The sequence below is a fragment of the Canis aureus genome, chromosome 6, assembly GCF_053574225.1.
Source record: "Canis aureus isolate CA01 chromosome 6, VMU_Caureus_v.1.0, whole genome shotgun sequence".
NCBI classification, from domain to species: Eukaryota; Metazoa; Chordata; class Mammalia; order Carnivora; family Canidae; genus Canis; species Canis aureus.
Window position 1 is genome coordinate 16,109,728 of NC_135616.1, and position 17,698 is coordinate 16,127,425.

The 17,698-nt window shown below is 42.2% G+C and overlaps 1 protein-coding gene across 16 annotated transcripts in view; it reads right to left on the reverse strand.

Moving 5' to 3' along the window:
• Window positions 1–17,698, reverse strand: part of SLC35D4 (solute carrier family 35 member D4) — a 111,890-nt gene that overhangs the window by 82,539 nt on the left and 11,653 nt on the right. For all 16 annotated transcript variants that reach the window (XR_013381283.1, XR_013381280.1, XR_013381279.1 and 13 more), the window contains exon 4: window positions 5,233–5,314. Coding sequence is in view for 9 of the 16 variants with exons in the window: in XM_077900259.1 (XP_077756385.1) it covers window positions 5,233–5,314 (82 nt within the window). In the remaining 7 variants the exon portion in view is untranslated. The remainder of the gene's footprint in view (window positions 1–5,232; window positions 5,315–17,698) is intronic.

The window sequence follows — 17,698 nt, forward strand, 5'->3', positions numbered from 1 at the left end:
TGGAGAACATCATCTTTAGAGATTTATTTATTTATTATTTTAGAGAGACAGAGCAGTGGAAAAGGGCTGAGGGAGAGAATCCCAAGCAGACTCCCTACTAAGTGCAGAGCCTGCTGCAGGGCTCAATCATACAACCCTGAGATCATGACCTGAGCCGAAATCGAGTCAGATATTTGACTGAGTCACCCCGGCAACCCCAAGAACATCATCTTTATTTTTTTATTATTTATTTATTCAGGAGAGACACAGACAGAGAGGCAGAGAGAGAGGCAGAGACATAGGCAGAGGGAGAAGCAGGCTCCCTCCTGGGAGCCCAATGTAGGATTTGATCCCAGGACCCTGGGATCACCACCTGAGCAGAAGGCAGACACTCAACCACAGAGCCACCCAGGCATCCAGAGAACATCATCTTTAGATGGAGCAAGAAGATAACTAAAATCCAGAGTAAGGGTTTACTATTTTGCCACTGAGCCTACACATTAAAAAGTTATCCTTGCAAACAGACTCTGGCCCTTGCAAATGAGCTCTGGTAAGAAAACAACGTGAAAGAGGAGAGCTGCCTCAAATGGTCAGTAACATGGAACATTAGAGGAAGAGTCTGCATTTTACATCAACAATGATATTCTTTTCCTTTGCAGATCCAAGTTCCTTTCTGTAATTTTAGAGCCAAACAAATGGGGAGGGGACTCATGGGCTCCAGTTTGCTTAACTAATTTGCTCCATCTGGGTCTAATTATCCATGTGTATTTCCTCACCAACACCCCATCCAATCTCCATCACAACGTGTGGAGTGAATGTTGTGCCCAGGGAAGACAAACCCTGACAAGCAGTTAGGAAAGGACCAAGATCAAAGAGATGGGTGAGAAACCAGGAGCAGTCCTGTCAAGATGCCCTAACTTAAGTTTACAAAGTCCTGCAACTACTGACCTTGGCTTGCCCTGAGCAAGAAAACGACATGGTTTGCACAGCCAGATCACCAACACCAGGATGGCCTCTTACTGGCAAGCTCATAACGTCTGACTTTGCACATGTGTTCTAAACACTCACCACCACAGGATTTGAGGCAATCGTGTCTAGATGGCCAGGCTTTGGTTGGAAAATTACAACAAGAGTATTAATGACCGGTCAAGGTCATACTGACCCTCCAAAGACCAACACTCACGCCATCAGAACCATCATCACTGTGACCTTATTCAGCATAGGATAGCTGGAGAAACTGACCCAAATTAGCCCAAGTAGAAGGGACAGCAAATACACACTTCCTCTCCACTCCCCTCAACTCAGTCCTCATGGGCTGATCTCCCCTGGCTGATGTGATTTATGGGGTAAAGAGGGTAACTTTTCAAGATGAACTGTTGTGTTTGGACAGGCTTGGGTTTGCACCTCCACTTTAACATTTATGAGTTGTTGACCTTGGCCAAATAATTTGGATCTCAGTTTCCTCATCTGTAAGTGGGAGTAATTAAGTCTGGCTTCATATGTCATGAAGAGGGACAATGGAAAGTGCCCAACGCATACTAACACCTCAGGGTCAGGACCCATACCTTATTTGTCTTTAAGCACCTCGTACAAAGTAGATCCTTGACAAGTATTTGCTGAATGGATAGCCACGAGAATAACCCCTTCCCTTAACTCTTTATATCATTCGGTTGTGAGGTAAAAAAATCAGTAAAGAATTCTCTCTGCTGTGCCTTTACAGAATTAAATCTGCTTCCTCTTAGGAGTTGCACATCAGAAGAACAGAGCTTCAAAATCTTGTCAGATAAAGGAGGGCTTTATGGAGCAGAACTACCTCGAAAGTGTTCTGCATAACAATACACCCACGGCTTTTAACTGAGCACCTTCCCCCAATTCCTTGTGGACTCATTAAACTGACAGCTTGGCACCAGCATATTGATGCCTGTTTTCTATCTAACACAAGCTGTATGAGTGCCTCGTGTTTAACCCACTCTATGAATTTGTAAGCAACTATGTAAAAAAAAAACAAAAAACAAAAAAAAATCAGAAAACAAAGGAGAGATGCTGGGTTATTATTTCACTAAAAAACAATGAGTGTCTCTTTCCTTTGCTCCTCCCACCCTAATTGGGTATATTTGGGTTTTGGTTGTTTCCCTTTGCTCAAAGACTGAATTGCAGCAGCTTCTTTTTACCCTTTGAAGAAGGCTGTGCTCTAGGCCAGTGCCACTCAATGACAGTACCAGTCAAATAAGGAGCTTGAACCAAAAGGTACATCAGTGCACTCATCCTTCTTCAAAAAGTCTTGCTATGGGGACACCTGGGTGGCTCAGTGGTTGAGCGTCTGCCTTTGGCCCAGGGCGTGATCCCAGGGTCCTGGGATAGAGTCATGCATTGGGCTCCCTGCATGGAGCCTACTTCTCCCTCTGCCTGTGTCTCTGCCTCTCTCGCTGTGTCTCTCAGGAATAAATAAATAAAATCTTTAAAGAAAAAAAAAGTCTTGCTATAAAAAAAAAAAAAGCTCAACTAAACAGTGTGTTTAGTGCCAAAGCTGATGTACATTCTGGCACAATCTCCTTATGGACAGGTAACAAAAAGCTCACAGACTGCCACCACATGTGGATCACACTTCGAGAAACATTGTTCTTGGTTACAGAACTCCTCATCTGCCTGATAATGTACTGTGCCAACCCTTACAATGGACTTCAGAGGCTACCTATCATCCTTATCCCTTCTTTTGGTAAGGCATCCCAATATCAAGGATCTGCTGTTCCCTCTCTCAGTCTACAGGATCTGGGCAGGGATCCTGTATGACCAGGGCTGGCCAAACAGTGCTCTGAATCTCTGCAGCCACAGTGAATGGTTCTGGAAGACCGTAATCCAGGGCCAACCAATCAGCATAATTCCATCTTCCTGGTTAGCTTTCCAACCTAGGAAGGGCAGATGTCCAGCTGATGTATATTTAGGGTGAATCCTGGGACTCCTGCAGGCACTACAAGGAAAGGTCTCTTTCCATTAGACTTCATGTTATAAGGATGTGAGCCCAGAATCAACAACACCCATGAGAGCCTGGCCATGAAATGGAGCAAAGACAGAGCAGAACTAAAAGACAGAGAGACAGAAACTGGCTCCTTTTTTTTTTTTTTTTTTTTTTTTTTTGAAACTGGCTTCTTAAGCATGTCATTGGAACCTTTGGATCAAGCCTTGCCTGATCTACAACTTTTCAATTACATGAACCAGTTAGTTTCCCTTTTGCTTAGAACAGTTTATGAGCTTTCTATAACTTGTCACTAAAAGAGTCTAAAGTTATGTCTGATTACCCTGGACTCTTCTAAAATCCATATGCATTGGCCCAAGAGCCAAATCTGAAAAGACAAAAGGTCTGGAGTCAGAGGAGCTGCCACCAGCTGGCACCAGAGGCAGGTTACCAAGACTTTCCACACCTGAGTCCCTTCCTCTGTCAGGTGATTAACATTTGCCTCATCCGTTGCCTGTCAGGTGACTGAGAATCACATAAAAAGATACAGAGGAAATCACTATGGAAACATTCAAAAAAGCACCGTACAAACAAAAAATATTGTTATTATTAGCACAATAGTTATTCAAACTTCACAATTCTGGCATCTTAATTATCCAGTTCCTATAAGAAATTTTAAAAGCCTTTGAACAAAAATACATTGTTTTTCAAATGAACATAGGGGGGTAACAAAAAGAGAGGCAAACCAAGAAACATATGGCTGGTTACCGGAGGGGAAGAAGGTGGGGAAGGTAGATTTTATAGGTGATGGGGATTAAGTTGTGCACTTGTGAGAAGTACCGGGTGTTTTATCAAGTGTTTACTCACTAAATTCTACACCTGAAACTGACATTACACTGTATGTTAACTAACTGGAATTTAAATTAAAACTTAAAAAAAGGGGCAGCCTGGGTGGCTCAGCGGTTTAGTGCCATCTTCAGCCCAGGGCCTGATCCTGGAGACCTGGGATCGAGTTCCGCATCAGGCTCCCTGCATGGAGCCTGCTTATCCCTCTGCCTGTGCCTCTCTCTCTCTCTCTCTCTCTCTCTATGTCTATCCTAAAAAAATAAATAAAAAACCACTTTAAAAATGCATTGTTTTTATGAACACCTGTGTATTCTGCTACACGAGGGGGAGCACCCTCTATGGGCCAGAGGGCATAAAGCGAGGCAGCAGACCCAGAAGCCAACAGAATCCAGAAGGGGCAGCTGGAAGCTGGGGCAGGTCTCAGGTTCTGGGCTGAGCACCAATATGTGCTGTGGGTCATTTGCTGGGCCCACCCAGGACGTTTCTCTCCCATTGAACACATCATCCCAATGACTCAAGTGTATGAATCATGAAAGAAAAATGATGATTTAATTTAGAAATTACCCCTGTAACTCTCAACTGCTATTTTGCAACTTCAGGGTTGTCCTAACAATAATAATGCTGTGCAGGTAGGCAGATTTTGTGTTTGTTTTAGTGTTTTTGTATCCGAGACCTAAGGGACCAACATAACAACAAACTTTGCATAAAAAGACTAAATTGCTTCACAAATTTCACATTTCTCCAAAAGTCAGAATACAATCATTTTCTCAGAAATAAAAACAGTATGAGCAGTCAGGGTACAAGACAGGAAGAGGCATAACTGATTTCTAAACCTCGTTCTGAGTCTCTGGTCAACGGTAGTATCAATGGATTCTCTTTTGATGGGAAAATAACTAAATTTTTATATTTTCATATAATGTAACTGGAATAAGTTATCCTTTACAGTTCCCTCCTTCGAGGAGCTCAAACCTGGGTGGCTGCGGTGGGAGAACAGGGGGACACTTGTTTTACTAGTGTCGTCATGTACTGGGTACCCATGCTTTGCAGGGTATGTGCTGAGCCCAGCACCCAGTCCATGTCAGCAATGGCAGGGTTACATTACAGTTCCTCAGAAGCACGGAGAAGGCTGAGCCTGCTCACCCTGCTCCCGAGGACAGCCTGCATTCAGGCAGAGTGGGCTAACCCTGTCTGTGTCAGGCTCCATAAGTATCCCTTCTTTCTTTCCCTGCACCTCCATTTATGCCTCTTCATCTTGTAAAACAAGTTGGCCCAACCCAGTAATCTGGTTATCCTCAATCCAGGGAGAAGCGCATAAGGCCCCATGCTGCTCTCCAATCCAGCTGTATCATTATGAAAGTTGATTCTGTCCCCTGTTGATCCAAAGTGCAGTTAGTTAAAAAGCAGAGGGGAAGAGGAAAGAGAAACTGTCTCTATAAAAAGTCTCTAACACTTACCAGTTTGGATAATGCTCTGGAACCAGCATAGATTATACCCACAAACAGCACCGAAGCAGGAAGCCACGTTGAAACATCAGATCTGGGAAGAGGGAAAGAGGCCATAATGTTTCTGTCATCTTCTGTCCGAATGGCCTAGTTGGAAGGCATGACCCTTTGGATGCACCAAATATGACAATGGTGCTTGTCTTAAAATCTCTGAGCGACCCGTGGAGTGTGACATGGTCTGTGCCCACTGACAGTGAGGAAGGCTGACAAAGCTATCCAGCTACAGCCTGTCTGTTCCCTGTCCCACGACAGGGCACAGACAAGCTGGAGATGGAAGAGGGCTTCCTGCAGTTCAGGAGAGAGAACAAATCTGATTTTTTTTTTTAAGGGGCAGTGAACATTATTCTTTGGATTTTAAGTAGCCAGAGGGCTTTGAACTCACGCCCAATTATTAAAAATTTAAAAAGACTATTTACCTAGGCAATATATCAAACAGCTCCATGGAACTACAACAAAAGGAAGCAAATGTCAAAGGACAGAATTTTTAAAAGAATGCTAGAACTCGAACTGGGTGGCCATGTGCTGACGTTTTCCACCGCTAACCTGAAATCTCTAAGGACTTCAGAAGGGTGCATTTCTTTGATTCCGCTGTGGCCCCAAAACTGCTTTTCTCAAAACAGTTTAGATTCTTGCTCTCTTGAAGAAAAGCAAAATTCCAGTTTTTACATAGAGCCCTGATCACGGAGGTTGCAACTTGCCACTCCCATCCGTCACCGACGCATTTGGTCCCTAGAGTTATTCTAATAATAGATAGAAATAAATGAGACCATTCCAGCAGAATTTAACATAATAATCCCAGCTAACTCAATGAACCACTCTCCTGGGATGGTGCCTGTTCAAGAAATGTTCTTTATTAACTTTATTAGCATGGGCAGGCACTCCATCTGTGATCAGACCTGCTTTTGTACGCTTCCCAGCAAACCTGGTGTTAAAATGTCTCTAGTCTCTACTGAGGCCTCCAAACCCTACTTCCTGAATATATTCATTCAGCAAATATTTATAGCAATTTGCAAGGTGCTGACAGCACCAGAATTATTATTAACAGCAGCATCACAGTTAACATTTACTGAGCACTTGCCACAAACAAGGCACTATGCTAAATGTTTTCTATGCTGTGTCTTTAAAAAATCTGCACAGTGTGGGATGCCTGGATGGCTCAGTTGGTAAAGTGTCCAACTCTTGATCTCAGTTCAGGTCTTGATCTCAGGGTCATGATTCCAAGCCCCACGTTGGGCTCCACACTGGGTATGGAGCTTGTTTAAAACACAGCACAACAACCTTATGAAGAAAATATTATCATTATTTCCATTGTGCAAATCAGAAAACTGAGGCCTAAAGAGTTTAAATAATGTGCCTGTGGTCAAAAAAGCTGGTAATGGCAAAACCAGAATTTGATTTCAGGTCATCTGACTCTAAAGCCCTAGCTTTAAGCCACCCTTTCATACTTTGCCCCCAAAGACCTCATAATCTAATGGGAGACACTGACCTATATAAAATAAGCTAAAAACACAGCATGATTTTGCTCTGGTAGCAGACCAAACAGCTAATTACCCAAGGAATATTCTCTGTTCTTACTAGTGCCACTGCAATAAGACATGTCTGTACTTGCACCCAAAAGGCGAACAGAAAAAGGAAGATGCCATTCTCTTTCCTAATGGGTCAAGGAGAACATTGAACCAATTGCTCTTCTTCTAGGAAATGGCTTTCCTAGAAGGAAAAGCTCACAAGGGTCAAGGGAGACTGGATCCAGGCCCCTGGTCCGCTGAGCACCAGAAGGCAGCCCAGAGCACTTGCCACGAGGAGCACAGGTAAGGAGGGAAGTCGGGCACTTGTGACATAGTGTGCCTAGCTGCTGCAGGCACAGTACTCTGGGATGTGAGCTCAGTAAGGCTCCAGGCATCTGTGCTCTGCTCCTTCTTAAACAAAGAAAACACCTGCCCAACCATATGCTCCAAGAGACATCAGGGCATTTGAGTGACCATGGATGTGAAAGAGAAAACATGGCTAAGGAAACACATTGTATTTTAACCCTCTACCCTAAATACAAAGAAATGATTTTAACTATAAAAAACAAACACAGATCTAGTAGAACCAAAGAGACTTCTGGGATATGTTACAGAGCAGCTGTGTGAGCATTTGGATTCAACCATGGCACTATGACCAGGAGCAGGGGCACTGATGCATATGTTGTCCACAATCACCTCATTCAGCACTCACCTAGGTGGGCAGAACCAAAGCAACGTGCACTAATGGGGAAATTTCAACGCCTGCAGAAGCAGTTGGTTGCCTGACCCTGTCTTGCCCCTCATGAGCTCTTATCAGAGACAGCTGCCTCCCTCCTCCACACACCAACAAAAAAGTATAGCTGCTATTGAGAGGAATAAATATGAATCACTGGGGGCAGTGCTGCCAAAACATATGGGCAAAACCAATGTGAAAGGATGGGGCGGGGGCCGAAAAATAATTAAAAATTGAGAACTGTGCATTCACATTGCTCCAAAGTATCAAAGTTCTCTTTCCACTGAAAATCACAGGGTACATGTTAAGTGTAGTTTATGCAAGAAAACACTCGAGGGAACCCAGTAGACAACCCGTACACCATGAAAAAGCTCTTCCATGAGATTAGCAAACTAGTGCACATTTATACATCTTAAATCAAAAGAGTGTTTTCATCCAAAAATGATTTCTTGATTTATCTTTCAATTAACCCATTAATTATCAAAGCCAGATACTATATAATAGACATATTATTAATGTGTCTCAAGTCAGCCGTAAGTTTCACAAAGGTGGGAGTCCTGTGTGTTTTGCTCATATAAATAAAAGTCAAATGTTACACGGATGAATGTTTTAAGGAAAGTAAAGGACTAGGCTGTACCATAAGGGTATCTGATCTAGTAAGTGAGGATAGGGAAACCTTCCTCTAATAAGTGATATTTGAGATAAAACCCAGTTAGGGGTGCCTGGGTGGCTCATTTGATTAAGCGTCTGCCTTCAGCTCAGGTCATGATCTCAGGGTCCTGGGATTGAGCCCCACAACAGACTCCCTGCTTAGCTTCTCCCTCTCCTTCTTTGTGCTCTTTCTTGCTCAAATCAATCAATCTGTCTGTCTGTCTATCTATGTATCTATCTATACAAAAAAAAAAAAAACAACCTCAAAGTTGAAGTGGGTAAAGGGTTGGGGTGGGGAAGTAGAAGAGATACAACATTCCCACCTTGGTCCATTACTCACAGCAGTAAAAGTCTCTTGAGGTTCAGTAAGACTTTGTCACAAGTCTGTTCTTCACTAGCTATTCATTCCTAAATTCTTTGCAACATCAATCTTGTTTAATTTACACACCAGAAGGAGAAATAGGAAACAGACTCGCAGTCACAGGTGTGCATGCTGTCTCCCTCCCAGAGAGGACCTGCTGCAGAGAGTATAGTCCACGGGCAGGTGAACATAATTTGAAGAATAGTTTATACTTGCTGCTTCAGGATTCAGAAATGGGATCTCTGGCCCACAAGGTTTCCACGACTATCAGTTAATATGCTATGGTAACATGGACAGGTCAGGCCTAGCAACAGTTACCTGGGGTAAATAAAATGCATGACAACTGAGTTTCCCATACTTTTCCAGGCTGTGTGGAGACAAGGTGAGGACAGAACTACAAGGCAGTGCTTTCTTGTCCTTTTGTCATCTCATGAAATATTTTGTTTTTAAAAGATTTATTTGGGGGATCCCTGGGTGGCTCAGCGGTTTAGTGCCTGCCTTCGGCCTGGGGCATGATCCTGGAGTCCCAGAATTGAGTCCCGCATCGGGCTCCCTGCCTAGCCTGCTTCTTCCTCTGCCTGTGTCTCTGCCTCTTTCTGTGTCTCTCATGAATAAATAAATAAAATCTTTATTTTTATTTTTTTTAAAGATTTTATTTATTTACTCATGAGAAACAGAGAGAGGCAGAGACACAGGCAGAGGGAGAAGCAGGCTCCATGCAGTGAGCCGGACATGGGACTTGATCCGCGGTCCCCAGGATCATGCCCTGGGCCGAAGGCAGGCGCTAAACCGCTGAGCCACCGGGCTGCCCCAATAAAATCTTTAATAAAAAAAATTAATAAAAGATTTATTTATTTGAGAGTGAGAGAGATAGAGCACACAAATGGGGGGAGGGGTAGAGGGAGAGGGAGAGAGAGAATCCCAAGCAGACTCGCAGTGGAGCCCAATGTGGGACTTGATTCCAGGACCCTGATATCATGATGTGAGCTAAAGCAGAGTCAGTCACTCAACTGATTGAGCCACCCAAGCACCCCCTTGAAATAGTTTTAGAAAAATATTGGGCCCGTGAGGGCTCAGCCTGGGCAGCTGACTTCAGCTCAGGTCATGATCTCAGGGTTCTGGGATTGAGCCCCGCATTGGGCTCCCTACTCAGCAGGGAGTCTGTTTCTTTCTCTCTCTCTGCCTCCTCCCCCATGCTCATGCTCTGTCTCTCTCTCAAATAAAATCTTTTTTTTTTTTTTTTTTTAAATTTTTGTTTATTTATGATAGTCACACAGAGAGAGAGAGAGGCAGAGACACAGGCAGAGGGAGAAGCAGGCTCCATGCACCGGGAGCCCGATGTGGGATTCGATCCCGGGTCTCCAGGATCACGCCCTGGGCCAAAGGCAGGCGCCAAACCGCTGCGCCAACCAGGGATCCCTAAAATCTTTTTTAAAAGACAAAAAATATTTCTTCAGGACAGAATGAAATTGTGATTTTAAAATCCTAGTTAACTCTGCTAAAATGGACGATTATTTTCCAGGGAGATTAAGTGATGGAAATTATACCTGGTTCTGGGCACTGAAGAGCATAACCTTATAACATGCACATGGTTATCCAGATCCTTGGGAATTATAAAGAGCTCTCTTTGCTGCCAAGGAATGTTCCAGCAGTCAGCTGAAAAACTTTAGTCAAGAGCTCTAAGGGATGGACAAATTTCACACATTTTCCTGGGCTGTGCCCGTTCTTCTAGGTCAGGTCATCTAGGGCTGGAGGTATGTAGGTGACCCCTAAGGGTCACTTAGGTCACTATGCGTGAGGGCAGAGGAAGGACACACAAGAATAGAGCTGTGCATGGCACAATACTCAATAAATGTTCTGGTTTTTCTACACATAACTCCAAAGACAGAAGCCATTAGGGAAGATTGATAAATCCACCTACACAAAATGCACTGGCCAAAAAATACCATATGGAAAATCAAGAGATGAGATGCCTGGGTGGCTCAGTCAGTTAAGTGTCTGCCTTTGGCTCAGGTCATGATCCCAAGGTCCTGAAACTGAATCCCATGTTGGGCTCCCTGCTCAGTGGAGAGCCTGCTTCTCCCTCTCCCTCTGCCTGCTGCTGCTCCTCCTGCCTGTGCTCTCTCACTCTTTCTCTGTCAAATAAGTAAAAGTCTTTTAAAAAAATCAACTGGTGATTAACAAGCTAGGAACAACTATTGGCAACATAGAAAACAGGCTGGAATTTCATATTCTTAATGTGTAATGAGTATTTACAACTCAATAAGAAAAAAAATCAACTCCATAAAAGAAAAATAGTGGGCAAAAACCAGGTATTTATGTGTATGTGAATGTGTGTGTGTGTGTGTATTTCTCTCACACACACATAAGACAAATAGCCAAAAAAAAAAGAAAAGTTACAAATATATATATACATATATATATATATATACACACACACACATAGTACTTTGTTACACTTACCAAAAGCTTTAAAAATATGCATACTCTATGCAGTATTTAAAGGCAGTTAAAGTTATCCACAATGATGTTTGCATTTATAAGGAAAATAAAACTGCATTCTGGCCTTATGGTTGGTTATCAAGTGTGCCAAGCACCCTGGGGCTTGCTATTGCTTCCCTACCCGGAACCCTCTCCCTCCAGACACCTGCGTGGCCCACTCTCTCACATCACCAGACCTCTGCTCAAAAGTTATCTTATCTTATCTTATCTTATCTTATCTTATCTTATCTTATCTCATCTATCTGTGAGTCAAGTAACCACCCCCATTCCCATCCACAAGAACACACTCAGACACACACACACTCCCACACACATGCCTATTCCCCTACCCGGCGTCATTTTTCTCTAAACTTACTGCCATCTGACATATCATGTACTTCCATTTTCCTTTGTTTCTTGTCAACCAGAAGGTAAGCTCTATGAGGGCAAGGGTTTTTGACTGTTTTGTTCACTGTACACACCCCCCTACACATCAAGAATAATGTCTGTTATATATAGGCTAGACACTCAAATATATGCTGAAGGAATCATCATGTATTACTTTGTAATTTAAAAAGAGATTTTCCCTTCCTTCTTTAGATTGATAGAAGGGAAAACAACAGTAACAAAATATACCAGAATACTCCAGGCATGACCCTAATTCACATTTCTTTCTATGCTTTTCTTAAGCCCTTCAGAGACTTTGCTCTGAACAGAATTGCCAGTGTTTATAGCTACTGGGTTTTTAAGGGCAGGGATGAAAGCAAAAAGTACGTACATCCTACCATTTGCCTCTTTGAATTGGCCCTAATGGGAATTCTAACAATAAGCAATAATCTTTTTTTTTTTTAAGATTTTATCCATTTATTAAGAGAAAGAGACAGAGATAGCACTAGAGTAAGAGAGAGCTCAAGTTAGGGAGGAGAGGGAGAAGCAAGTTCCCCACTGAGCAGGGAGCCCAACGTGGGGCTTAATCCCAGGACCCCAAGATCATGACCTGAGCCGAAGGCAGATGCTTAACTGACTGAGCCATCCAGGTGCCTCATCTCCTCCTTTTACTTTCTGACAGTTTTTCTTTGTAAAGTTCAATTGTTAATGTTATCTGGCTTATTGGATTTTTTTTTAAAGCTCTGTCCCCGAACCCTGGGATCATGACCTGAGCTGAAGGCAGATGCTTAATGACTGAGCCACCCAGGCGCCCTGCAGTAAACGTTTCTAATAATCATGTTGTAACCTATAACTGTGACAACGGGAAACTAACTGAATTGAGAAACAAACATGTTTTTTTCAATAGACATGAACTCAGAAACTTGTATGGAGGCAGTCATTTTGTTTTCTATAATAATTTGTCTCATTTTCTTATTTAAAAAGTCATACTTATCCATGCTAGAAAATTTTCAAAATACAGATAATCAAGAAAAACATTACAATTACAGCCCCACTACCCAAAAATAACCACTGTTAATACCTTGTTAGGTCTCCCTCCAAACAGTGCCCAGATGCACATACATGAACACTGCCACAAAAATGGGATCCTACTGTACACTGGGTTCCATAATCTGCTTAACATCTTTCTGTGTCAAAAAATCATCACTGAATTATCAATAATTGCCTAATAGGCTATTGCTGCACACTGAAGTTAATCCTCTTTTCATTATTTTAATGCAATGACCGTTATCCTTGAATATACTCCCTTTTCATATTCATTTTTTGCACTATCAGGACAAATTCCCTGAAGTGGAATTGCTGTTCAAAGATACATGACTCAAAGTGCAGAATGGGTTACAAAACTGCCTTCCAAAGAAGTTACCCTGACTGCACTCTCTGCTATGGGCTACATGCTTGTGTTCCCTCGAAATCGTATGTTGACTTCCTAACCCCAGCATGATGAATTTGGAGGTGGGGCCTTTGGGAGGTAATTAGGTCATGAGGTTGGAACCTTCATGATGGGATTAGTGCCCTTATAAAAGAGATAAGACCATGCTTTCTCCCCGCCCCCAATCTCTCTCTTCCTCCCTCCATCCCCTCCCCCTCCACCATGGAAGGATACAACAAAATAGACAAGAAAAGGTCCTCACCAGAACCTAACCATGCTGGCACCCTGATGTTGGACCTCCAGCCTCCAGAACTGTGAGAAATCAATGTTTGCTGTTTAAGCCATCCAATCTCTGATATTTTTGTTATAGCAGCCTGAGCTAAGACTATCTGTATATATAGTCCTATATTATATAATATATATAAAGTCAACCACTGCAACTCTAAGATTCTACAATAGCCAAATACCTGCATACTGGGAACAAACCAGGCACATACCACTGAATGCATCTTTTCTGCATCTGTAATTTATAAGGTGGCACCACCTGGGCCTCCCATGCTGGTTTATTCTTTCATTGTCTATGTGCCAACAAAGGGGGCAAGACGGAATTATATCCTGAGATGCCCTGGAAGAATCTTGGGTCTCTGCAGCATGAGGACCTCTGGGGAGCTGCTGAGCCAGGGAGTGTGTGTATCTGTGTGCGCAGGGAGGCATCTCACAGCAACTCCTGGGGGAAAGGACTATTTGTCATGGGATCTGCTTTGAAAGTTGTGGAGATACATAGGTTTTCTTACATGATTTACAAGCACAAGTATGGCATCTTGTTTGAGTCTTGGGCTTGTTTGTTTTTCTTTTTGTGCACACTCTTCTGTCCCTGTGAGCCCTGATGAATAAAGCATTTCACAAGAAGCTAACAATAGTCTGTTGCCATGAATTAAAAAACTGTTGTTATTGAGATGAAGGCTAATTAAATTAAATCACTTGTTTTTCAAATAGAGCATGCATTATGGAAGGAACATCTGCTCCCTCAAAACACTCAGAAGTTTATCTGTTCATGGGTGCCTAAATGGCTCCTTGAGCTGAGTTCTGAAAAATTCTCTGCGTTATGCTGACACCTAGTGGAGCTAAAAACAGATTCCAAACACAAAAATACCAAGCCACAAGATGGGTTCAAGTAGACTATTGGCATTACCTATAACAGTAATACTTCACAACTGTAAAGTCAATATTTGCTTTACAGTGTACAAGGACTTCTGCATACATTCTTCTTCATTTTCTTTTGACTTCTACACATATTAACTCCCTACTTAAAGCAGATGCCTAAATTTCATTTTGGGGCGGGGGCGTCCATTACGGGTGAATATGATTCTCCAAGAATTTTACTCAATGTTCTATTTCCTACTATTCTTAGACATTTCCTCCTTCATTCTTTATTCTTCCTCTGACTCATAGCGGGTCAAGTCCCTTGACAAAGTTCAGCCTTAATGTTACCTGAACTCAAGAACCCTGTGATGATACAATTTTTCACAGTGCATAACTTGGAATAAGAGTCAGCAAACTATGGCCCATAGGCCAAATCCCACCTGTTGCCTGTTGCTGAAAATACCATTTTATTGGCACACAGTCACACCCATCTGTTTATGCGGTCTGTGGTGGCTTTCCTGCTACAAAGGTAGAGTTAAGTTGTTGCAAAACACTCTATGGACAGGATTCAGCAGCAATATGAAGTGTGGTCGACACTAAAGTGTGAGTTCAGTAGATTCCTTCGCATTGGGTGGTATGGGCATGACCTGCAGCCATTATAAAATTTGAAGGTCCAAAACTCCTATCCCAAGAAAGAAAAATACCGTATGGTATTAAGAATTATACATGGAGTCTTTAAAAAAGGAAAAACTAAAAAACAACAAAGACAAAAACTCAAATTCACAGAAACAAAGAAAAGAAAGGTGGTTGCTGAGGGTGGGTCAATAGAGGAAGTGGATAAAGGGGTGCAAACTTTCAGCTATAAGATAAAGTCTCAGAATCTAATACATACAATGGTGATTATAGTTGATGACACTATGTCATATTATTGAAGTTTCCTAAAAGAGTAGAACTTAAATGTTATCACCAAAACAAACAAATAAATATGTGATGTGATGGATATGCTCATTAACTAGATGGAAGGAATTTTTCACAATGTATACGTATACTGTGTTACCATAATGTACGCTTTAAACATCTTACAATTAAAAAACAAATCTTACAATTTTGTTTGGCAATTATACTTCAATAAAGCTGAAAAAAAATCTTGTCCTTCTGCCATTCCTGGTCTCATGGGCTTTTCACCTGAGAACTACCATAATCACCACACAAACACCAATCAGATTTTATTCAATAGTATGTCTCTTCAGTGGCTTTCTGTATCTTTCCTGAAAACGCTTTGGAAGCTGGTTTTATCATTCCCAAAAAGTAATTCCTACATATACACATAAAGAATTCCTTGGGAAAAAAAACAACGAAAAAATATCCAAAACATAAGAATTTGAGTGTTAATTTTCCTCTCTGAGCAAAGGTAACTGTTCATAAAACTGTTAAGAATCACTCAAAATGAAATGCCAACACATTAAAACATATTTGAGAAACTCCAACCACTGGTAACTTTGATGAAGATGAGCTATTTCACTTAAAAACAAAAAATCAATCATAAAAAGAACTATCCTAATTGATTTGTTCACTGTTCATTTCTTTAGGGACAGGACTGAGTTAATTTGGAGGTTTTACCAAAGAAATTTTTTATGGTTCTCCAGCAAAGATTCTCAGTGGAAAATTAAGGAGTGGGGCTTTCTTCTTCATCTGTTAGAAACCTCTGGTCACAAAAGAATTGTGGCATAGAATTATTCACTTAGAGCTTCTCATACTTGAAAACTTGGGAGTTAAAAATGTGCTGTTTTAGGGCAGCCCCCGTGGCGCAGTGGTTTAACGCCACCTGCAGCCCAGGGTGTGATCCTGGGGACCCGGGATCAAGTCCCACATCAGGCTCCTTGCATGGAGCCTGCTTCACCCTCTGCCTGTGTCTCTGCCTCTCTCTCTCTCTCTCTCTCTCTCTCTGTGTGTGTGTGTCTCATGAATAAATAAATAAAATCTTTTTAAAAAATTGCTGTTTTAGATATAGTGAAAAAAGTAGTATGTACACATTACTTTCAAAATATCTTTATTTAAAAATGTATTCTGGTAATAAAGGAGCCAAAGGATGGTATGAAAAGTCTCCAATGAAATCACACCTGATTCTATAAGCAATGGTTCCAGACTCTAGTAACCAATGCCGTGGTCTCACTGCCAGATGTCTGGTCAGTTTTCTGGATCATGTTTTGGAAACACAGAGTCTACAGCACAGGATTTCAACATCTGCTAGAAAAATCACTTTGCTGTTCTGCAACTGTCTGATTGTCTGGCAGTGGCAGTAGCTGCCATATAAAGACAAACTTGTGCCTAAAAACCAGTGCTATCTCTTTAAAGACAGAAGGCCTCAGGGTGTCATCCAACACTTGGTGATCACGGTTGCCAAGTAAAAATCCTAGAGAAGATTGATTCCATCAGGTCACTCAATGGAGTCAATACAGGACATGGCCAGAGATTGACCAACACAGCAGATATGGCCTCTCTGCAAAGTAGGAAATGTGATGCCAGGTTCTGTGACTTGTTTTAAGAAGGAATCTGGGATTCTCCTATACTCCAGGCTATAAGGAGTCTAAATGAGCTCTCGTGGCATATGTTATTAAATATTGATTTGAGGACCACCCACTGGTACAATCCCCATTCCGCAATGACCTCAGGGACTCCAAGCTGTCTGCCTGCTGCTGTTTTTATTTTTAGTAGGGTCCAACCTCTGCTATCTCTACCTAAGTGCACAATCACACAGCAAAGCTGGGCTTCAGTTCTCTACTGATACAATCAGAAAGCCAAGCCCAGTAGGAAACGCAACCGTGGCAAACACAAACCTATCCTGGCAACACACGAAGGAACATTGGGGCCAGGTCCTTGCTGCTAGCCACCTGGTCACTCCCTTCTACCAAGGGTCCATGGCAACTAGAAATCCTGAGCTGTGCCAGCGGTCATTAATCACGAGATCCACTACAAACTAAGATGCTAAGATCTTTAACAGGAGCTTAACTGAGCCGACATCATGTGTAAGGCTGTGAAGCCACCTAAGAAAGTCCAGGAGACAGAAGTGAGATGGTCGCTGGGAATTTAGCAGGGGGGACTGAAAGAGGGTATGACCACAGATCTGCAATGGGTAGAGCCCAGCATCACATAAGTTCGAGGGACAACAGTGTCTACTGGGTCTCAAATTTTTAACATTGAAAGATCACTTCTTCCAGGGCAAAGAACCTAAGAATCTTTGAGTTTATCCAGTTTAAAGTCATTCCTCCTTCCCCTCCCTCAAAAAGCAGAAGGGGATGCTTGGGTGGCTCAGTGGTTGAAATCTGCCTTCAGCTCAGGGCGTGATCCCGCGATCCTGGGATGGAGTCCCTCATTGGGCTCCCAGTAGGGAGCCTGCTTCTCCCTCTGCCTGTGTTTCTGCCTCTCTCACAAATAAATAAAATCTTTAAAAAAAAAAAAGGCAGAAAAAGAATTCCACCAACAGATGAATGGGTAAACAAATTGCAGTGTATACATGCAACAGAATATTATTCAGCCTCAAAGAGGGAGGAGATCCTGATACTTGTGATAATTCTTTTTTTTTTTTTTTACTTGTGATAATTCTGAAGACAGTAAGTGAAATAATGACTGACAAAAGGACAAATACTGTATGCTTCCACTTAAATGAGGTACCTATAGTAGGCAAAGTCATAGAGATGGAAAATGGAAAGGTGGTTACTGGGAGCTGG